General features: G+C 38.7%; 1 protein-coding gene and 2 long non-coding RNA genes across 8 annotated transcripts in view; 1 reads left to right on the forward strand and 2 right to left on the reverse strand.

Moving 5' to 3' along the window:
• The window catches only part of letm1 (leucine zipper-EF-hand containing transmembrane protein 1), a 44,575-nt gene extending 26,751 nt beyond the window's left edge, over positions 1-17,824 (forward strand). For 2 of the 6 annotated variants that reach the window (XM_031280291.2, XM_031280293.2), the window contains 4 exons: positions 1,552-1,745; positions 2,382-2,414; positions 3,393-3,549; positions 4,623-5,984. In XM_031280291.2, the coding sequence (XP_031136151.1) occupies positions 1,552-1,745; positions 2,382-2,414; positions 3,393-3,549; positions 4,623-4,775 (537 nt within the window). In that variant the 3' untranslated portion in view covers positions 4,776-5,984. Of the gene's footprint in view, positions 1-1,551; positions 1,746-2,381; positions 2,415-3,392; positions 3,550-4,622; positions 5,985-17,811 lie in introns of those variants that run through there. The other 4 variants (XM_031280295.2, XM_031280297.2, XM_031280292.2 and 1 more) reach the window with 3 other exon arrangements.
• LOC118493693 lies at positions 812-21,773 on the reverse strand. Its single transcript, XR_004895647.1, has 3 exons — positions 21,253-21,773; positions 6,442-6,447; positions 812-938 (listed from the first exon to the last, which is right to left on the reverse strand). It is a non-coding gene; the product is annotated as an uncharacterized LOC118493693 (long non-coding RNA).
• Positions 10,855-14,215, reverse strand: LOC116036713. The gene is made up of 3 exons (XR_004101694.1): positions 14,204-14,215; positions 14,126-14,130; positions 10,855-11,351 (listed from the first exon to the last, which is right to left on the reverse strand). It is a non-coding gene; the product is annotated as an uncharacterized LOC116036713 (long non-coding RNA).
• Positions 21,774-24,108: the final 2,335 nt, after the last annotated feature.

Below are 24,108 nucleotides of genomic sequence, written 5' to 3' on the forward strand. Positions count from 1 at the left end.
CCCAAAGTCCACCCCAAAGGGACTTACCATCTCCAACAGAAAACACTGTTCACAAACTGCTCCAAAAAGCTCTATTGTAGTCCAGCCTTTACTTCAGAGACAAATGTGGTCACTTTGTAACACATGTTATAATGCTCACCTAACTGCTAGCATGGCACGCCCTCATACTCTGCTTCTGATTAGCTAGCAGTGCTTACCTAGCTACTGCACATGTGTGACTCCCAACAAAGATGGAACAGAAGTGAGATGCCTCACTCTGTAGCTAAAACAGAGAGCTCAACACACAGGGTGAAAAGAGGAGCTGCAGCAATGTGTAGTATCGTGACCATAAAACATATGACGGTGCGAAAAAACATTTTGGAAACGATTTGATTCTGATGCCGAACCGGTACTTTTAAAATGATTCCGATTCCTAAACCGATTCTTGAAAAACTGAAAAATGACATCAAAGAAAGGCTTTTTTCTTTTTTTTTTTTTTATAGAGTTTTTTTTTTTTAATTTAACAGCATATTAACATTTTAAATTACTTAAATATATTAAATAAACCTAAGTCACCTAACAGTGAATTGGTTAATATGCTTTTACGTCCGTTTTGGTGAGCCCAGAGTGAAAATATGACATTTTAAAAGTAACGGTAGACTGCAGAGAAAGTGTGGTATTTTTACGTCCGTTTCGGAGCAACAGAGGTAAAATATTTCAGTTGACACATTAAGTGGAACCGAAATGAGGAACCAAAATTTGCGTTCCGATTCCTACCGGTTGCGTAGTTCCATAGTGGAACCGGGTTTCGGTACCCAACCCTATTGGTGAGTGAAGCAAATATACCAGCCACTTGCATATTTTACTAGCATTTGGCTTGTTGATGGTGCTTATTTTGGACTCTGCGCTTAGGATTGTTGGTAGTGTTAGTATTTCTCCATAAGCTAAAATGTGTTTTTCTTAAAACAAGGTTGATTTCATACGGACTTTTACAGGAGCAGAAATTTTTGTTTCGCAACCTCGTAGCTCGTGGTCAGTCTGCCTCAGATGCCTTAGACCAGGGGTCACCAACACGGTGCCCGCGGGCACCAGGTAGCCCCCAAGGACCACATGAGTAGCCCTCAGGCCTGTTCTAAAAATGAAAATTGAATATTGACATTATCTGTTTCCCACCTTGTTAAGTCATTGTTGATAATTATTGTGAGAAATCATTAACGTAATCAGTGTCTTCACATAGATGACTATCATTAATCATTAATAATCATATATAACTAAAGGCAAACTGAGCAAATTTGTTATTTCAGAAGAGTGTATCAAACTGGTAGCCCTTCGTATGATTCAGTACCCATGAAGTAGCTCTCAGGTTCAAAAAGGTTGGTGAGCCCTGCCTTAGACATTATGGCTGATAATCAAAATGCTTATGGAGAAAATCAATGGGATTTTTACTTCTGGGAACCACTCTGTTGAGCTCTATTGCCACTCAAATATAAAAAGCTTCCAGAGGTTTTAAGAGTTTTTTATCTGTCTGCGTGTTGTTGCATTGGGGTTTTTCATGTGGTGTGTTTTTTCCAGGATCTGGAAGAGATAAAGAAGGAGCTTTCTAAAACCGGCCAAGAAAAGGCACTGGAGGAATCAAAGGCGAGCCAGCGTCTATCTAAGAGAGTCAACCGCATGATCGGTCGCATCGACAAGATCATTGTGGAGCTGGAGAAGGACAAAGTCATCCTGGACGGACAGATGGACAGTGGAACCAGCCCGCCTGTCGGGTAAGAGCTGAATATGTTATTCTTCACCCCTACACTGCTGTCTGTGGTGGTTCATATAAAGTAAGTAAGTAAAATGTATTTATGGAGCACTTTTCACGGATAAAAATCACAAAGGGCTTTACATAAAAAACATACAAGATGAAACATATAAAACACAATACACAATTAAAATGACAAAGCAATGTGTAAAAAAAAAAAAAAAAAAAAGGTCAACAAAATGCCTGTCTAAAAAGGTAGGTCTTTATCTGATTTTTAAAAGAGTCCACAGAAATAGCAAACTGACAAATATGGTTGGAGTAGCTCAGCCACATATGCAGGTGCAAGAAAATAAATGTATTCCCCCAAATGTTGGACCATTGCTTAAAAAAAAACAAACTCTTATGGCTTTGCAAGAGCTTTTTTAGTTTTGTTTACTACATAACTACTGTAGGTAGTCCGCTTGCTTTAAGGTTTCTTTTCAAATGTTGGCTTTGTATCTTTTTCTTCATCATCATTCCTTTCATTGTGAAATGGTGGTGGAGATTAAACAATACTCAAGTTTCCCAGAAGAAGAAAAAAACATATCCTGTTAGTTATCATGCCAGTTATTAGTTTACCATTGTAAAACTAAATCATAATGTATTAAACATTTTACAGATTATTCTTTATTAAAAAAAGTGATCCCACAAGGTAAGCTGGACTGTGGTAAACCGCCATTTGCTTGCTTGCTAAATGCTAACATTGCATCATGGGTTTCAACTGTCAGATGCTGAAATGTAGCTGTAAAGGATCAACCAGCTTCCATTTCTGCTCCCGACACCAGAGTGCTCCCCACTGGTTGCTGTGCACCCACTTTAATAAACACTTAATGCTCCCTAATGATGAGTGAAATCAGATAGAGATAAAGAATGTACTTAAGCTGCTTGATTGGAAAATTTTAAGACAGTTCAAACAGTATTTGAGTTCTGAGTTTAAAGTTAGAATTCTGAGAATAAATTCAAAATTCTGAGAATAAAGACAGATGTTTTTCTCAGAATTCTGACTATAAATTCAGAACTCAAACTTTAAACTCAGGGTGGTGATGGCGCAGTGGATATGATACATGCCTTTGGTGTGGGAGATCTGGGTTCAGTTCCCACTGCGATACATCAACCAATGTGTCCCTGAGCAAGACACTTAACCCATAGTTGCTCCAGAGGCGTGAGACCTCTGACATGTATAGCAATTGTAAGTCGCTTTGGATAAAAACATCAGCTATATGACATGTAATGTAATAAAGAACTCAAATACTTTTTTTCACATGTGGCCCTAATCCTCTTCCCTTTGTTTATCCTTTACTGAGGATTAATTAGGTGTCTGATTTAACAACGCACAGGACAATATTGCTATGCAAAAATAAAAAATTGGCTAAATTGATTCTTTTTGCCTTAATTTGTGAGTTGTTTAAAGTCGCCCAGAGCAGCTTTAAACTGTATTTACCAGCGTGAAAATTAGTTCAAATCAGTTCAAATCATCAATACATTTTTAGCATTAAATTAACTTAATGGCATCTTTGACCAAAAATTTCAACCTAACCAATGAAGCTTGAGAATCTGTTTGGCATGTTGACTTGAGACGTCTCCACCACGTGTCCGTTGCATTTTGGTTTATACCGTTTCCTGTATGCAGTCTGTTCTACACCTTCAGGGAGAACCTGATCAGCATCGACGAGCTGATCGGCGTCATGCGGCAGATCCAGAACATTCCCGAGCACAAGCTGCAGAGCATCGCAGAGGCCCTCGACGACAACAAGGACGGCAAGATCGACATCGACGACGTCATCAAAGTAGGTCGACAGGAAACGAGGAACACTCGCCTGATTTGTGTTGTACTTTTCATTCAGTAAAGTAGTTTCTTGAAGTATCTTTCAGTTGGTTTTAACACATCACCCATTTATCAGTGTATGTTCAATTCATATACTATGTTGGAAAATTTGAAGTAATTAAGATAAGGGCTGCACAATTAATTGCAATTTTATCGAAATCGCAACATGGACTAGTGCAGTATCCAAATCCAATATTTTTCAATGAGAATAATCATACAAAATCATATCATAAAATCAAAAATGATCATTCCCTCCAATATCATGAATCATATCGCAATCGCAGTATCAGCCAAAATAATATATATTTTCCTCATATGGTGCAGCCCTAATTAAGATCAAGATTGAATATTTTTATATCATATCAGCTAATGATAGGTCGTAATTTAATTGATTTAATATGATTAATTTTACAAAAGTAGTAATACCATTTTGAGTCGAACTTCTGCTTCATGTCAAAGGTACGTACAATCATTACTAAAATTCAAAATCCAAATCCAATTGAATAACAAGGCTACAGATTCTCCAATCTTTGTTTGAGTGATCTGATATCGATTCATAAAATCCAGAAATCGATCTTTCAATATCTGCCTTTTCACCATGGATGTATAATAGTACTTGAAACTAACTTTTTGGGGGTCAGTTCTTAATGTAAACATTCACCTGGTGCATTATAAAAAAGAATATTTGAGGGTTGCTTCTTGCTTGTACAATTTACAGCAGAAGTTCTCTGAGAATATTTTTCATATCCAAACAAAATTGCTATTGAAACTCCCTAACCTAATTGATGAAGAATCAAATCAGGACCTTATGAATTGGAAATAAATCGTTTCAGGAAATCATTGGCGATACCCAATGAAGCAGATTAGCTGAGTTTTTGACTGTTAAACTGTTCTTAAACTGCCTGTTCTTTTCCAAACTTGACTTTATTTTTTGCTTATTTAGCAATGTATTTCTAACAGTATACAGACATGTTTAAGATTTGAAACCAAATTTGAAGGGATTAAATTAATTCCTTTTGTTTTGCATGATCCCAGGTGGTGGAACTGATCGACAAGGAGGACATCGACATCTCCACCACTCAGGTGGCCGACATCATGGTGATGCTGCAGAAGGAGGAGAAGCTGCTGGAGAAGGAAAAGGCCAAAGATAAAGCGGAAAAGGAACAGGCAGCCACACTAAACAACTAACTCATTTTCCATAAAGACACATAGCACACAAAAAGTGTGAAAACTCTGGCCACCAGATGGTTCTGGAGAGAGATATATAAAATGTCATTTCAACATAAATTTGAGCTCCTAAAAATGAAGTTATAAAATTAAAACGGAAGGCATATTTTGCCTTTTAAAACGCACAAAATCCAAAAAATAAACATTGTAACGTAAATGTATTATATGTTGATATTTGGTTTAGTGAAATTTTACTCAATAATTTATTGATAGAGGGAACACAATGACATGAAACCCTGATTGTTCTCCTGACTTAAGAGAAGGCAAATTGATCAAAAGCTATGTTTGGAAAATATATATTAAGAGAATTATTGTTTAAAGTTTGAGGTGAACCGTCTTGCCTTTCATTTCATTTATGTCATCATCATTTTGCACAGTAAAAAATCATCATTACCATAATTTCACTCACTTATTTTCTTCTTTTGATTGTTTATTCATCATACTCTTATATTGTAAAGTAACCTGTTATTTTTTTTTCTTCTGAATTGTACTTGGACAGGGTAGCTTATTGCTATAGGAGGATAGAATGGTGGCTGCAAACCAAATATATAAATACACACAGCATAGAAATTATTCAAAAACATAGAATAATGTGTGAGTTTGAAGAGCAGAATTAAAAATAAATATTAAGTGTAAAATCAAAAAGAGACTTAGCTGTACATTAATCATTCCCTCTAAAAACAGAAGTAAATGGAGGATTCATGCAGTCCTTGGCTTTTTGTCCAAAAAGCCAAGGACTGAATTTTAGCATCGATATTAAATATAACTACACTGTATAGCATTTAATTTTGTACTAACTACATAATAATCTTTGATCTCGTTGTAGCACAGCTCTCATATCTTATCCTGTTGTGTTCAATAGATCTCTGTAAAATGCCAAAATTGCACTGTGGCACATTTAATAACAGATTCTGATTATTCCTGAAAGCAACAAACCAGTTAGGACTGGCTGATATTTCTGAGCAACAAGGGTCATAATCAGTATAGCAACAATCAAATATCACTCAGTTTGGAGGTTGTCTACGGAGCTCCTAAAGCAGGGGTGTCAAACATAAGGCCCGTGGGCCAGAACCGGCCCGCCAAAGGGTCCCATCAGGCCCACTTAATGACTTTGCAAAGTGTGAAATTTGCAGAGAAGTAATTTATTCCAATTCCAAATTTGCCACTTTAATCTCAGAGAATATCCAAGTTCTTTTTCTGTAAATTTACTACTTTAATCTTAGAACTTCTGAGTTTTTTCTCGGACTATTACCCCTCTCTCCCAGGTCCATAACATTATTGTTTTTCCTACAATGGCCTTAGAACGCTGTCATAGCAGAAGCAACTTGCGTTTGCCAACATCAAGCTGACAAGAAACTCTGTGGCAGATAATGTTTCTGATCTTTCTGAGTGGTTTACTGGTCTGGCCCACTTGAGATCAAATTAGGGGTATGTGGCCCATGAAGTAAAATGAGTTTGACACCCCTGCCCTAAAGGGACATGGGGGATTTTTTTGTTTTCGTGCTTGCGAGAAACCAATCTAAATAGTGGTCAGAATGGCTGCCAAGGAGGAGGTATTTATTATCCTGAAAACGCAACAATATATACCTGATATTGTCATCAACAAACTTAAAGATGATAAGGCAACTGTTAACTGATTTCATGCTGTGAATGTTGAAATGTTATCTTTAGCGTTCGCAGTTCACAGTACTTAGTTTGTATAATTTTTGCTAGCCTTGGATTGGTTTCTCCTGAGAATGAGATACTTTCACATGCTAATGAGAAAAGTTTCTGGTGCGCACCAGAAAAAAAAATTCCCCACGGGGCTCCGTAGTTGTCTGCTCAGAGGGTGAAAGTTACTTTTTGGGGAGTTTATTATGTGCACATGATTAGTGTGATAACCTAATCTTGACCTCCATAGTTTAAATACAAAGTGGCCTTCCCTTGACACAGATAATAATGGCTCATATACTGTTGTATATTTATTTTGGAGTATTACAAGGAGATGGTAGAGCTCTGATATTCTTTCCACTGATGATTTACTTGATGTTATTTAGTTTAGACCTGAAGAAGTCTGAATGAATGTAGCTGTAGCTAAGGTTGTTTGAGGCACATACTGAGTCCTCAGGTTGTTTGTTTTATTGACATTGTAGCGATGAATGTGTGGGTTATTAACAAGGACGAAGTGATGATTTCAGATATTATCGGAGTCATCTACTGACGTTTCCTTTCATCTCACTGCCTGTTGGCATTTATTCTACTGTGTTCACACTGCAAGGGGCATGGCCGTTCAGCTGATGATGATTTTGATTATATTTATTTCATTTTGGCAATTGTTTAAAATATAAAATGTCAAAAAAACGTGGGAAAAATGCCCATAACATGAGCCCAAGGTGACATTTTCAAATGATTTGTTTTGTTCTACTAACAACCCACGATCTGTGGGTTTAATTTACAAAGAGATAAACAAAATAGAAAATCAGCACATTCTCACATTTTCGAAGTCGGAACCAGCTAATGTTCATAAGTTTTGCTAAATAAATGATTTATACAAGTAACAGATTCATTAAAATAAAATTCGACTCGTCTAATCGTTAATTTCAGCACCAACTTCAACCGACTTTGGGCAGCGAAGGGAGCAAATTGTTTTGACTCTCTGTTCGAAGCTGTTTATTGATATTTGTAATGTTCAAATAATGTGAGAATTTAATTACTACTTCATTAATTGATATGAAAAAAACAACCGAATACAAATGAATTATCTGACATCTTAATTGATCACTGCAATAGAGACAGAGCTCCGAAAACCACGCCCGCTGGAGGGCACAACTCGCGGCTCTCCATTGACTTGTAATGCTGGAAGGAGCCTCTTCGTCAATTTCGTCTGCTGCCAACCTGAAAAACTGAGCTTTTATGAAGACAAAAGTGGATACAGACATGATAAATTAGCAGTGAGAATTGGGAGACTGTGGGACACTAAGCTAACGTTATGTCCGATGTTACGTTTGCAGCAAGTATTTTGTTACCAAGTAAAATATCCAAATGCCAAATAAAGGTGCTGTAGGTAGGATTGTGAAGATCTAGGATTTAGCCAAAGAATTTGAACATCAATAACTTCTCAGTCCCTCCCCCCCTTTCTGCTAAAGCCCAAAACGGTCTCCTAAGCCCCTCCTCCCACGAGGGAGAATGAATGCGTGTGCATGAGCAGTGATTGACACGCAGTTAGACACCCCCCCCCTGGCCCTGATTAGTGCATCTGAACAGGGAGCTGTGGATTTTTGCAGATCTCACTACAGGCTGTAGGTGGTGCCAGAGGAGCTGGATTTTATTTTAAATGACCTGCTTCATGTAGTTCTACTGGAACATAGGGTCAGTTTCAGCAAATATGACAGAAAGTTAGTTTTATAAGGCTTACCTACTGCACCTTTAAGCTAACAAACATAACGGCAGACATATGGTTAGCTCAGTGTCAGGATCCCACAGTCTCCCCATTCTCTCTGCTGATTCCTCACGTCTGTATCCACTTCTGTCTTCATAAAAGCTCAGTTTTTCAGGTCGGCAGCTTATAAATACTTAAGTAATGGGTTCTTTACATTGTTGGAAGTAATTATCACCCGTCAGCAGCCTTTGGGCATTTTTCTGTTGTTTGGTAGCAGACGAAATTGACGAGGAGGAACCTACATGCAGTAGTCAATGGATGCACGGAGGTGGGGGCGGGACTTAAATGCGCTTTGTCTCTATTGGTACTGGGAGGCTTTGAATGGTGGTGATTCGTTTCACATTCCTTTTGGTCTTGCAGGGCACATTGTATCTGTTGTTTATGAATTTAAATTAAATTGTTAGGTAATGAAGAAAAACAGAAATATGATCCCATTGGCGCAGTTTGCCTGGCTGCTCAGCTCTGAGGAAAATAAATGGACTCCTGCTGAGGCGTTTGTCGTGTTGCTTGCAGTGTGAACTCACAGTAAAGGGGTTGATCCACCTTTACTGTTGAATGTTGTGTAGTTTGTGGTCCTAGTTATTCCTCCACGGCAACCAGAGAAGAGCTCAGGTGTAAACGTTAGAAGACAAAGTGGTACTTAAGAGTAGCTGAGTGGACGACGCTAAATTTATTCCCTTCCCGGAATCGGCTGTCTTTAACCGTTGATGATGAAGAGCTGGTTGGTGTCCCACCAGGCACTGTCCCGGGCCCGAGCCAGCGCTGCCTGCTCTGCTCGGCCTGGGACTAGTCAGACTGATGGCTGCGGGGTAAACACTCGCCCCATACATGGGCCAGAGCCAGCTCCACTGGAGGGTTGTGTTTAGGTTGGAGACAATCCTGCGGAACATGGCATGCTCTCTGCCCAATCAATCAGCAGTGGGTGTAAACACGTCACATAACGTTGTGACAACTCCTCCTTTACACTTGGCAGGAGAGGGTGGTGTTTGTGTCCCCGTGTCTGACGGCAGCGCTGTGTACATCAGCGGCACTGCCACTGTTTCTAGGCCCGAAAGGGGTCAAAGGTCAGAGCGGGGGAAAGATGCGTGACAGTGAAGTATTAGGGGTGTTAATCACAAGTTTTATCACAATACGATATTCCATCGATTCTTTGGACAACGATACGATATTTGCTGACATCTTCAAGTCAGTCACGATACGATTTGGATTCAAATGAATTCAGAGGCCTGTGAACAATATGAGACGATATCATATGGCCATTTAACACAGTTCCATTTCTATCAACTCAAAAAAGCAACTAAAATATGATTTGACAATTTTATTGTTAAGCTCTTTAAATTAAGAACAAACTATTATTTTTAATAAAAAGAATAAATTCTGATAATAAGGTGAAATAATAAATAAGGTAAATAAAGGTGATCTTACAAATGAAATGGTTAGATATTTTTTGTTATATCTAACCATTTTTGTTTGGTTTGTGGATCATTGAATCGATATATCGTTACACCCATATGACGTATACCAGAGCATGGGAGGCTGATAGAGATCAATACTTAAGGTTCCAGTGCAGGTCCAGAGAGTTTTGAAATTTAATTTAAAGGCCACTGTTTTGATGCAGAGGGCTCGAAGAAAAAAAAAAAGCACAAATCTGTTATTCATTTAGTTTATAAAGTGTTAAAAAAAAAAAGCATTACCATCTGTCAGCGTCCAAGCCAACGTCTTAAACCCAAAGAAATGTAGTTTACAATGATATGAAACAGAGGAAAGCGACATCTTCAAAGTGTCCGACAAAGTCCAAAAAACCAAATCCAAAATCTAAAGATATTCAATATACAAACAGACTTAAATATGAGAATCTGGAATCAGACAATGCTTGTCATTTCTACTTTATAAATCACTTAAAACTCCATGCACTGGTATTTTCATTGTGATGAATATATATTTCAGCCATACAGTCAGTGATATGACTTGACAGTCATATCCTACATGTTACCAGGATATGACTATGATATATGAAAGCCTGTCAAACCTTCAAATACATTCAAGAAATCCTGTGGAAAAAAATAATGCATTTTGAAAAGGAGCTCATGTAGAAACCCTGATATGAATATCAGCACAATGCCACATGCCAGTCACTGAATACAGACTTAAAGATGAAAGAATATGTATTTCAAAAACCCAGACAGCTTTTATTAACAGCGTCCGCGTCGTTTAAATAGCAAATGCACCTGCGCCCATCTGTGCACCCATGGGCGTGCTGGTCTTACAGGGAGGTGTGTTCAGGTGCATTCTGGGCGTATTGCTATCTTGAGGCAGCGGGAAGTGGTCGCGCCATTGACCAACAAAAACCTGGTCTAAAGTCAATAATGCAGCATTTCATCCTTATTTTAACAGCAAATTAGTAAAATGCTCGTGCACAGTGCGCGCACACTATGCTTGTTACACACACAGGGGCGCACAGCAGCACACAAACATGCAAAAGATTACAAATAAAAATATTACGGTACAAATCCTCCATCATAATAGCAATGCGCCAAGGTCCAAACGCGCCTGACTTTTAAAGGGAATGGGAGATGATCTCTGATTGGTTTATTGCATGTTACGCCCAAAACACACCTATGATTAATTAAGAGACTAAGTTTCCCCTTTGAACCATGCGCCTGGAGCCTTTTTCCGCTGTCAAACTAGCAAAAGTGGATTTGGACACGCCCTGAATGCACCTTCACCAGGCGCTTCACCCCGTGCGCTTAGATCGTTAAAATAAGGCCCATGGAGTTAAATAGGAGGCAAGGTTTCGGTACTAGACCATCTTGTGACAGTGTGCGGGCGTTTTTTTTGCTGCATAAACATACATTTTAACAAAAGATTTTACAAAAGAAATTACAACATTACGCATTACGGCACAAATCTTTTTACTTATTTTTCAACTGCTATTACGTGTGCCCCGTCTCCGTGCGTAACGTCGAGTTTTTCCTGCGTTCCTCTACGACGTGTTACGTTAGACAGCCAATCACAAACGTTATTAAATCTTGGTAGAAGCATGCTGCATGCTTATTGGCTCCCTGACGCTGATGAGATGTACTCCTCAGGTATTGAAATTTAGTATTGAATGACGAGGCCTTTTTTTTCGATAATAAAAAGGCAATTGTCGATGCCTAAAAAAAGAATTAAATTAAGAGTACCAAGGCCTAAGTTGGAAAACAAAACGGCCGATTGTTTTAGCTCGCTGTCCTAACTCTTTGACTGCCCTCTGCTGAGTATTGTCACTGTAGACTGTAAATGCACTTTACATTTCTGATACAGCTGGTGTGTGTTGAGTGTTTGGACTCAGGGTGTGAATGTGGTCTGAGCGGCTTAAGTACCAGCAGGGAGCTGAAGCAGCAGCGTTAAAAACCGTCCAAAAAAAAGATTCCTGTTGAGTTTGAGGAGACTAAGTTGTATATCTTACGTGTACTAGAGAAGAACAAATATTTAAAGCAATAAGTCATTTATGCATCATGTACCTACCTTTTTAATGCATTTTGTGTTTCTCCCTTTTTTGGAGGCAGATTAAGTGGGTTTGATTTGTTAAAAGCGTATTGTAATATACGTCATTTAGGAAAGAAATGGGGTCCTCATGCTGCCAGCAAGAAAAAAAAGCATGCTGTAACAACAAAAAAAGAAGTAATATGTGGATTCAGCTTCTCTTTTTGATATCAGGCTGCTATTCTGCTTATTTGGGAGTTGATGCACTTGTAGATGATTATTGTATGGGACAGATGTACCCACTTTTTCCACTGTTTTTGCACTAGCTCTTTTTAAATCACTAGAAGAATGCTACTTTTTTGTAGGATATATACAAAATATATAGGTTTTCTCTTGATGTGGAAGTAGGGAGAAGTGTTTAGTTTCAGAGAAAAAGGCAGCTGGAGACTGAGCGCAGGATCAGCCATGTTTTTTTAAAGTCAGGGAAACATGACGAGGAGTCAGTCTGCTTCTACAGATTCAGACTTAAAGGAGCAGCTCAGACTAGGGATCGACCGATACTGGTTTTTCAAGGCCGATGCCAATACCGATTATTAGTAGTTAATGAGACAGATAACAGATTAAGAACCGATAAGCATTTATCGGTTGAAAATCTTCAAAAATGAAAATCTTCAAAGTCAAAATTAAGATTTTGGAATGTTACAAACTCCAACACAAAACTTTGTTTAAATGCTTTAACCAGTTATTTAATAAATGAGAAACTTTCAACATAATACCCAGAGTCAGATAGTGTTGTGGGCGGGACATTGAAGGTGCTGTAGGTAGGATTGTGAAGATCCAGGACTTAGCCAAAAGATTTGACCATCAACAACTTCTCAGTCCCTCCCCCCCTTTCTGCTAAAGCCCAAAACTGTCTCCTAAGCCCCTCCCCCCACAAGGAAAATGAATGCGTGTGCATGAGCAGTGATTGACACGCAGTTAGACACCCCCCCCTGGCCCTGATTGGAGGATCTGAACAGGGAGCTGTGGATCTTTTGCAAATCGCTCTACAGGCTGTAGGTGGTGCCAGAGGTTGCCGGATTTTTTATTTTTATAAAAATTTTATTTTATATAATTTCTTATTACCTGCTTCATGTAGTTCTACTGGAACATAGGATCAGTTTCAGCAAATATGACAGAAAGTTAGTTTTATAAGTCTTACCTACTGCACCTTTTAAGTCAGACTCAGTGGGGAGTGAAACTGAAGCAGAGGGACAGGCGCAGAGCTGTAGCCGAGCAAAAGTAGAACACTTTTTAATTAATGAACTTTATCGGTTATCAGGCAAATAAAACGCTGATACAGATAATCTGCAAAATGCCAAAAAAAAAAAAACGATAACCGGTCTATCCCTAGCTCAGACCTCTTTCAGGCCTGGAAACGGAAACTGAAATAGGTGTAGAAAGCTGCATTTGAAATAATAGTGCAGCTACCATCTTTTTTTTGTTTGTTACACAGGACACTTGTTCTATAGTTGTGTTCAGGTAGAAGGCCTCTCGTGTCTCCGATTTCTAAAATACCGGGATGTGCGAGAACTTTCCTCTCAAATGGAAAGACGTGATTTGACGCGAGGTTTGCTTGGGGCGGCGCAAAAAAAGTCGCCTTCTGTCTGAAAACACACAGTAAGGAGTCCTTTTCAGCTTGGAAATGTTTAAAAGCCTCATGTTGGGAAGTCACTATTAGTTTACATGATATTAAACCCAAAACAAAGTTTTCAAATGTACTCTAGAAAGGTAAGAAATAGGAATCCAGTGTTGATCTTTAAAGGTTTTAAAAGAAAACCAGCAGATATAGAAATCAGGAAAAATCTCAGTTTGAAAGGTGAGGCGTTGCGAGACATGTTGCAGTATAATCTCTTACTTGACTACTATTATGTTTATGCAATCATATTTGAACTGGCAAAAAAATAAATAAAAAAATAGTCATTGAATTGATATAAAGTAGAGGTACTGGAGTTTTTGTTTTGAGATAATTGTCATGTTATTTATTTATTTATTTAATCCAATTTTCCAACGGTTTAGTTTTTTCCATCCGAATGTTTTTCTGATTTTAGTTTAACTTGATTCTCAAATGTATAAAGAAGCATCACTTTTCTTTTCTTTTGAACACTAATTAAGTGTAATGAATGTGAAGAAACATCACTTACAAAAATGAATCATAAGTGTTGAATAAATTATGGATGATCCTGGATTCTTTTTTGTTTGATTTGTTTTTGTTTGATGTTTTTTTTTTTTTTTTTGTTTGGTCCTGTTTTACATCTCATGTTTCCTATCGCTCATCCTACTCATCACTTCCACGCAGCCTTTTTATGCTGTGTGTGTCATCTCTAAAGCCTTCCACGCAGCCATTTTCTGATATTTCTCATTCCTGAGTCCTTACCAGCCTCACCACACTCGCTGCCTCTCCCCACAGAGCCTCCGTCCTCGGCCGCTGGAATGCAACCAGGCTTTTTCCAGCGACAATTTTAACGTCTGTGACTAAGCGGTTATTTTAACAGACTAAAACAGGATACACAAACAAATAAAAGACATAAAAGATCCGGCTTTTGAACTCTTTATGTGCACTGATCTTCCGGTACAACAGCAATGCTGTGGGCAGGGGAAGAAAGGAGGCAGCGGATGTACTAACTTCTTGCAGATTTTTCTTGAATTTTATAATCATTTTGGTCGCGGATCTCCTGTAAAATAATCCGCATCTAAAATCAGTTAAGTCAGGACACTCGTGTCAAGGATTTAACCGTTTATTGCAACAATATAAGTTTTATTTTGGCGGTGTGGCTTTGCTCATGTGTTCCTTTGACACCCAACATTTAATGGGCATGAACATATATTAAAAGAAATGTACAACTAAATGTTAATACAGGAAGAGGCTGGGGAGGTGGAGGGAGTTATCTTTCTGATTTGTGGAGCAGCAAAAGATGCAGAGACAGCAGTACCCAATGGTAATGGAATTTAACGTTACAGCCTTAAGAAATCCATGTTGTTTGTGGGCCTGTGTCTTGTCTAAAAAGTGATGATCAGTTAGTTATGTATCTGCAAAGAATATCCAGTGTCATACACTGGATTTGTATGGGAAATGGGAGTATTTGAGGCCTTGTACATCCTGCATATTCGCATATATATTCGGATGTCAGATGTGGACATTTCACTCTCATTAAGTGAAATTTAAGAGTACAATCCAAACTCTTTCTTGAGCACTTTGTCCAGAGAAAACTAGATTCCCAAATGTAGATTTTAAATGTGCCTTTAACTGCCATTTTGTGTTTGTACACAACAGTGGTGTAGTCTACGTGATACGCAGGTAAACGCCGTATAGGTCCGCCGAAAGGTCAAGGCTTTCCGTATACCCACTTACACGCACTTAAGTGCGAGGATACGTAACGATGATTGTTTTGTGACTGAACTTTCCCACTTTTGTTCATAAATTCACCCTCCATCTGTGTTGTAAGTCACTTGGGAACAACACAGTTGCTTGGCGGTCATTCTCTGCGCAAATTTGAAATGAACTAATGTGAAGTACGATAGACTATAGGAGATGAACAAAAGCAAACTTGAACTACACTCTTTCAGTGTTTTGGGAAACAGGTTGTTGTTAGTCTGGTCGCCTACTTGTAAAAATGTAATCACATTGTATGTGTGTGTTTCGCTTGATTTGCTAAATTCTATGATGGCTAAGGAACTTTTTTGCGGACTTTTTTAGGGCTTTATGTCGACCAAATAGGCTATATACGACATACGATACAGTCAAAAATATTTTACTTTTTCTCTTAACCCTTTGTGTTGTCTTCGCGTCACCCATGCAACTTTTTGTTTTTCTGGGTCAAAATTTTAAATTCAAACTTTTTTTTAAATTCAACATTTTGTTGTTCTTTTTTTCGCCACACTCTCACTTTTCCCGACGTTGTTGTCACTTTTTTTCCAAGTTTTTGGTCACTTTTTCTGATGTTTTTGTCAATTTTTTTCCCGCGTTTTTGAAGCTTTTTCCGACATTTTTGTCACTTTTTTCAACGCTCTTTTAAAAAAATGTTTTTCAAATGCTATAGAAATTGAATAAAACACCCAAATTCAATGAAAGTAGTGAACTGATCATTTATTTGACTCATGAAGAGTAATAGTTGTACGGAACCATCCACGTTATTTTCTTTGACAATTTGGCTGAAAGAAACCCAAATTTCTGATATAGAAACTTTTTGAAAATGGGTCAAATTTGTCCCGAGGACAACAGGAGGTTAAATAAAAGCATGTCAACAAACTATACATGTCTGGCCCTTGATGTGACTCTCATTTTCCAGAGTGGCCCTTAATTAAGTGAGTTTGACACCCCTGGTCTAAACCAAGGGGTGTGTGAGCTGTCTGCTTCAGGGAGTCTTTGAGCTACGGTATTCTGATGAGGAGGTGTTGATTACAGAGCAGGGAGAGGAAGGCCTCAGAGTATCTGTGTGGCTTCAAAAAACAAAGAGAAGATGTTGACAGTTTTGTGTGTGCAGGTTGTAATTGAGTTCACGTAGACAAAGTCTGGAATCCCTTTTCATTTCTGAGACCGAAACATATCAGAGTATGACTTCAGAGGTCAGCTGCCTTCAGCGTTGTTGTGAGTGTGTCTGTTTTGAGATCAAATGTGGTACAGTTGTGTCTCACTCAAGTTTAGCGATTTTGTTCGTCAAAGATTTCAAATGAATTTTTTGAATTGTTCGGCAGCTGCATTGAAAGGTTTTTGAAACTATAGACTATTTGTATATTTCTAGGAATGAAGGGTCAGAGGTTCAGAACTATTTTAGAGAAGCACATCACTGTAGGAGGTATCCGGAAGTGGATCCCAGAAATGTACAATGTTTGCACAGTATATGTTCTTTAAATAGGACGTTTAGAGGTTTTATTGTATAGACGGGAAGAAAAAAAAAAAAAAAAGAAAAAAAAGCAGTATCTGGTTTGAAAAATGCGCACAATGTTGACAACCAGGGCTGTAGGAAGAATTAGAGGAAGTCACGAGTCCGATGGGCCTTTTGTGCCAAAATGTTCCTACATGATGTCTAATTGCTCTTTAGACATGCAGGAAGAAAATAGTGCATTATTTCATGTGTTAATTCAGTAACACTTTACTTGAAGGTATCTACATAAGAGTGACATGACACTGTCATGAACACATGAACCCTAACCCCAACTCCAACTCTAACCCTAACCATAACTTGTCATGACAAAAACCGAATAACACTCACTAAAAGAAGCGTTATGTCATAAATGTTTATGTCTTGTTCATAATGTTTACGACACGTTCATAACTGTCATGTCACTCTTATGTCGATACCTTCAAGTAAAGTGTAACCGTTAATTTTTTCCCCTATAGGCCTAAAATAATCAAATGGAAAGTTGCAGGGTCTTAAAAAGTTTGTTTAAAAATCTCCGTTTGCTGCAAGTTTCTCCCCTAAAAAGACATTCATAAACTACTCATTAAGCTTTCTTGTGAGCTGTTAGTGTCCAAACACAAATTTAACTCATGCTCGCTCTTCACTCCAGTTTGTTTCGTCTTTTGTTTTGCATTTCAGCCAACTTCCCGCTTTTTCATTTACATTCATATATCATAAATATATTCATTCTTGTTCATGCCTACTGGAGATATTTAAGATATGCATAAATGAAATTAACTTTTTCTAAAAAAAAATCCAATAAATAATAGGCTTTTTGACTGGTACGTTGGCTTTTTTAGAACATTTTGAGGTGTAATTCTTAGAAGTTTGATAAATATGGAGAAAACGGAGATAGTTTTAGAGATTTAGTCAAAACAAAAAGAAAAGGTAAATATCAATCCACGTGATCAGTTATTTTAAATAACTAGGGGGTGAAGAAGCTAAGTTTTGCCCTGGGGGACTCGGTTCCATTAAGTGGACACTTGAAACAGCAGGCTAAGGTCCTAACTGCTGTATAAACAGCGTGTCGGCTGTCTTTTAAAGTACAATTGTGATGTAAATAAGTTAAGGAGCTCCTTGTGCAGCTGTAAGTACCATCGCTGTCTGCATGCTGAAGAAGAAATAACCATTTAATGGGTTGCATGCCAGTTTACAGATCCAAATGTTCCATCAGTGTAATACCCGAGTCTGTAATGTTTTGGGGAATCGAACAATCAGACTGATCTCATGAAATGGCGTATATATGACACGTCAATTCGTATGCCATTTTGGGCATGTTATCAAGACGCATACTCTCTTTTTAGCGTGTTTATCAACGCCGTTTGGCCTCCATTGACTTACATCACCTTGCGATTGCGTGTGAATTTACGCCGTAGCGAGTAGTACGAAAGCCCGAAAATCTGCATAGGGAGGTTGGTCGGGGTGGAGGATGGGTCAAACACAGGACTTTCACCCAGGAGACCGGGGATCGTGTCCTGCGTGTCACGTTTCCTAAACTCAACCGTTGCTTTTTTCTTCTTTTCCTAAACCCAACCCGCGTGTCATGTTTCCTTTGCGCGATATACACGCCAAGTGGCGTGTATGTTTACGGCGTAGACATACACGTGGATAGCTCAAAATGCGTACAGATAACACGCCACTTGGCTTAAGAAAGTGGGCGTGTATGTTTACGCAATGTCATGATGTCACGTTGAAACAATGCATTATGTAATAACGCATTATTTTATAACAATGCATTATGTAATACAACTTTTGATTATTTTTTTAATTGCCTTTACAAACCATTTAAATAAAGTACCATATTACATTTTCGTTAAGAAAAGTTCAACCCCCGCATTTTGTAAGAACCACTGCATCAGGTAATAATGAATTACAAAATGCGGAGAAATTTTGTACATTTTAGGTTCAGGGTTTTATTGCAAAATGCGGCAGATTATTACAAAAGAAGTGAAAATGCATTACATTTTGACGCTTTATTACATAATGCGTTGTTACAGGGAGTTTTCCTGATCTCTGCTGAGAAACAAACACCCACAGACTGTCATCCTGTATATTTCAGTGTTGATCTGGTAGCTGTAAAGTTTTCTCAAGTATGTAAACCGACTAGACCAGCCTGCTTCACTCAGAGCCTCTGCAAGGAAAAACAGTCGGGCTCCACATGCACTGTTAAAACTTAAGAGGAAGAGAAAGAAGTGACTTGTTGTTGTGACACGCAGGTAATGTCTTCTCAGCTGAAATGTCATCTCATCACAGGTGCTTCATGCTTATTAGTTTGCATTGCAACCTTCCTCCACAGAGCTGCGGAGGAGGGTCTGGCTAACTCACACAGCATTCCGGGATGGGAGAAAAACGTGCGTCTGGTTTATTGGCATTTCTTTAAACCAATCACAATCGTCTTGGGCGGCATTAAGCACGGGACGGAGCAACGGTGCCGCTGCAAAATAGCCTCGAGAAGATGTACATGAACATGTACGTTCAAAGGTTGTTTAGAATGCCAACACAAAGAAAGTGGAAGATGACGGACATTTGGCGGCACCTGAACAATCCCGGAAGTGAAACGTAGTCGATATAGACTAGGGCTGCTATGGCTGCACAATCGTCTTGGGTGGCGTTAAGCAGCGGACAGAGCAACAGTGCCTCTGCAAAATAGTTTTAGGAAGAAACTTGTTTTTGTGGAACGTGTACGTTCAAAGGTTGTTTTAGTCGTGCAACAGAAAACTCAGATTGGACAGATAGTCTAGCTAGCTGTCTGGATTTACCCTGCAGAGATCTGAGGAGCAGTTAACCATAGTCCTCAGAAATCCACCAGAGTTTAGAACGCAGACACAAAGAAAGCGGAAGGTGACGGACATCTGGCCAAAAAGAGGGACATCTGGCAGCACCGGAGCAATCTCAGAAATGAAACGTTGTGGACTGCATGCTTATGTACTCTAATGTTTTTCTTTTTTTCTCTGGAAGTCCAGTGTTTGGGGTTTTCTGTAACATCTGTGCCTGGAGATCATTTGATTTCTGGCTCCAACGTCCCTGTTCCCAGTTTTTGGTCGCTGTGCTTAAAACACAAACTTTTAATTTTTGTAAACACATTAATTGTTAACGTCCTGTTTGGGTCCCAAAAGGAGATTGTGGTTTCAGTGAACTTTTATTTTAATTTCTCATTTCCTCCAGAGCATCAATGATGTGGTTTTTTTTGTGTTCTGAGGGGCAAAATGTCATTTTGGAAGTTACCATTTCGAAAGGCATTTATTACCACAAACTATGATTCACCACTCAGTTGTACATCAACATTGTGTTTGTCATGCCTGAAGATAAACTTTCAATTCCTGTTTAGACTCAAGCCAGTTTAGAAAATAGGGGTTAAAAGCATTATTATGATATCTTCCCAACTAATGTTCCTGGAACAACATTTAATTTATGCAACTTTATTTGCATAGCACCTTTCATACACCGAGGGTATTCAAAGGGTTTTATATAAGGCAAAGAAATGCATTAATTTACAATGAATTTGATGTAAAGTCAAGAAAAAGACAATTCTAGATCCAAAACATCTCGATCAACCAATGGGAAGGAAGCAGGAGGGTCATGAAGCTCTTAATTGAAGTCTTAGCCATGTTTTCACGCCATCCCATGACCTTTGAGCTTCAATTCCAGCAAGCGACTGTTGCTCGTGTGGATGAACTTTGGGTTTGAATCTCCCAGTGTGCGGAGCCAAACTAATAGCCTTACAACAGTATCACTCACTCTGCTGCCTTCAGCGCCTCTTCTTCTCTACATTACAAGGAAACAACTATTGACCATTACCTTTTTTTCTAAGTCTTTGTATTGAGTTTAACTTCTGTCAGTTGTCAGACTGTGCCATCTGATTTAAAGATGCATTCATTGATTATTTTTTTTTTTGTCACATGGGGAAAACAGAACAAAAAAAGACGCATATAAGGGCGTTTTCGCAAACTTTATCACACCTCCATTTCAGCCCTGCAAAAGAACTTGGACCTTATAAGTCAGCATTTTTTAGCGCATGTATGAACACTCCAAAGGGACTCAGACCCCCACTTTCCTTTTTCTGTTGGTCTACTTTCTGGTCCACTTTAAGAAGACTGAGTTTGGTTTGTTTAGAGGACTATATGTGAAAACACCCTAACACTGCACAGCTGTGATTACACAGGCCGACATTAAAACTCACCCAGGATAAAAACACAATAAAGTCCGAAGGCTTATTTCCATTGTGGTCCTCTAGTAAAAACCCTTACAGACAACAAGTGCAGACATTATGATCAACCAAAAATAGCAAGCGGTCGGGTAGCTATATGTCAACATGGTTTTTGCTTTCTTGGTCATAAAAAGTTGTTATTGTGAAGAAAACAATTGCATCCAGCAAGAGCAGCATTCATTAACAGTCATATTTCCATTCTCCTGATCACTCTCTTCTTAGTTCTAATTTTGGTCTAATTTAGTCTAATTATGGATATCTGTCTTTTTAGCAGCTAGATGTTCCACTGTGTTCACCAGATAGTCTCTAACTTTGTCTGGGTTCATCAGCTGCCTGCTGCAGCTTGAAGCTACGTTAATGAGAGCGGAGTTTGCAGGCCCGTAAAACCAGAACAAATCCTCAAAAGACTGATAGTGCGTTCCATTTGTACTCGGAAGTCGGCTTTTTCGAGGTCAAAGTCGGAAACGCCCCCTGACCTCGATACTCGGGCAACCACCGACTACCCCGAGCTCAAAGTCCAACATGGCTGCCCTGTGCATCCCAGTAGTGAAAGCTGTAGTAACATACAGTTATCAGCACTTCTGTCTTATTTGTTTCTCACTAAATCAGTCGCACACAGTCCTGTTCGTCTTCCATCTGTGGACGTGTTGTTACGCTGTTCGCTGTTTGTATGCACAAAAAACAGCGTAATGCGTTGTTATCTACTGGTATTGCTAACAATGGCTAACCTGGCTAGAGCTAACCCCACAATGAAAAATCTGACTTGTAAATGGAACGAGTTCAACTCGGGTGTGACGTCATTCCCAGCGTTGGCTTCCGAGTGGTGCTAACTGATGATGTAACACCTGTCAGGTCCTGTGACTGGTTGCAAACGTTCATTTAAGAAACCCCCCCCCCCAATTACATCTTAAAGGCTTTGCAATAATGCAATAATAATTCATGTAAAAGGTGTAAAGAATGTACATGTAATCAGTATGATTTTTATTTTCATTTGTGGTATAATGAGTTTTACCAGGGGTGTCAAACATACGGCGAGTGGGACAGAACCGGCGCGCCACAGGGTCCAATCAGGCCCACTGGATCACTTTGCAAAGTGTGTAATTTGCAGTGAATTTAATTAATTCCAATTCCAAATTTACCACTTTTAAAGGTGCCGTAGGTAGGATTGTGAAGATCCAGGACTTAGCCAAAATATTTGAACATCAACAACTTCTCAGTCCCTCCCCCCTTTCCTCTAAAGCCCAAAACGGTCTCCTAAGCCCCTCCCCCCACAAGGGAGAATGAATGCGTGTGCATGAGCAGTGATTGACACAGTTAGAAACCCCGGCCCTGATTGGTGCATCTGAACAGGGAGCGGTGGATTTTTGCAAATCTCACTACAGGCTGTAGGTGGTGCCAGAGGAGCCAGATTTTATTTTAAATGACCTGCTTCATGTAATTCTATCCGAACATAGGGTCAGTTTCAGCAAATATGACAGAAAGTTAGTTTTATAAGGCTTACCTACTGCACCTTTAATCTCAGAGAACATCCAAGTTCTTTTTCCGTGAATTTCAAACTTTATTATCAGAAATTCCAATTTATTTTCTCGTAATATTACCCCTCTTCCTTGGTTCCGTAACATTTTTTGCTTCCTACAATGGCCTTAGAACGCTGTTGTAGCAGAAGCAACCTGCTTTTGCCAACAATTTCTGATCTTTCTGGAGTGGTTTACTGGGCTGGCCCACTTGAGATCAAATAAGGCTGTATCAGGCCCATGAACTAAAATGACATTCATTTAAAGATGTTATGACAGTTTCAAGTTACTACATCATGCTGTAGTTGTTGCTTCAGGTTTTCTGTGATTGTAGTTCAAAGCCATGTTCAAGATTCCTGATCACTGCTGATCTTCCATCAGTCACGACACCTGAATGTCCCGTCTCTTTACAGGAAGCTGGGAGAGGACATGAGAAAGTTTGAAAATGACACAACCAGAAAGACAATGTAGTCGTAGCTACTGCCATTTTTACACTGACATGCTTATTTATTATGAAAGAAGAAGAAGAAATGTCTCGATCATCAGTGTAACTTTTCACAAAGACGTAGAGGTTTATGAACTGATCCGTGTTCAGGTTGCACAGTATTACCACTGATAGTAAAGCTCAGTGTTGTCTGCTGCGGTATACACGCTGCACAGTGATGTCTGTCTGCTCTGCTTACTGTATCCTCTGATGTTAACCTGCTCGCCTCCTAAACCAAGGAGAACTGAACACATCTGACACATCTGGATTGTTCAGAAGCTGTTGTGATCACGCTGTTACTCACATTGCTTGAAACAAACCGCAATAAATCTCTCAACACAGCTTCTGTCTGTGGCTCTGTCTGTTCTAGCAGCTGTCTGTTCATCTGTACATGAATTAGGGCTGTGCAATTAATCCGATTTGTAACCGTGATTACAATTTGGGCTCCTAACGATCACACAAAACAGTGTAGTGGTTGAGAAAAACTATTATTTTGCACGTAACTTTTTGCAAGTAAACTCTTATTTCTCTTGTATTCTCAACGAGAAAAACAAGTTCAAACGGGAAAAGTCGAAAATCGATTCACATTCGTATCACCATTCAAGCTCTACCGATTCAAAATGGATTCATAGAATTCCAAAAATCGATTCATTTTTTTTAATTGTATTTATTTATTTATTTTTAATTGTATGTCTACGGCAATCACATGTGGAAAGTAACTACATTTACATACTGTGAATTGTTTTTTTAATCGAGAATCGTTTTTGAATCGAAAATCGATTTTGAATTGAATCTTGAGCATAAAAATCGATATTGAATCGTGCTATTTTCTGAATCGTCACATTTCAAGGTTCACAGTTTTTTTTTTTTTTTATTCAATAATTGCAACATCTTTCCAAAAGTCAATCAATAGTAGTGCTAAATAATCGTGATTTCAATATTGACCAAAATAAGCATGATTTTTTTTCCATATTCCAGCAGCCCTATCATGAATATAACCCATTTGAAACAGAGCTGATGCTTTAGGCTGCTGTTCATCTTTACCCAATATTAGATCCCTCCCTGTAATCTCTGCTAATTGTATTTCCTATGTTTAATTTATTCATTCAGTCCTTTATTAATGCCGTTATGCAAATGAATTAAAAAGCAGTATTTGCTCTAGGAATTCCCTGTCTGTTGAATGCATTTAGTGAATCATTATTCTGGATTTCAGAAGATTTCAGTATAAATGCTTATTACATAATAAGCATTTATACTTGAACTCTC

This window comes from Sander lucioperca, chromosome 18 (genome assembly GCF_008315115.2).
Source record: "Sander lucioperca isolate FBNREF2018 chromosome 18, SLUC_FBN_1.2, whole genome shotgun sequence".
NCBI lineage: Eukaryota > Metazoa > Chordata > Actinopteri > Perciformes > Percidae > Sander > Sander lucioperca.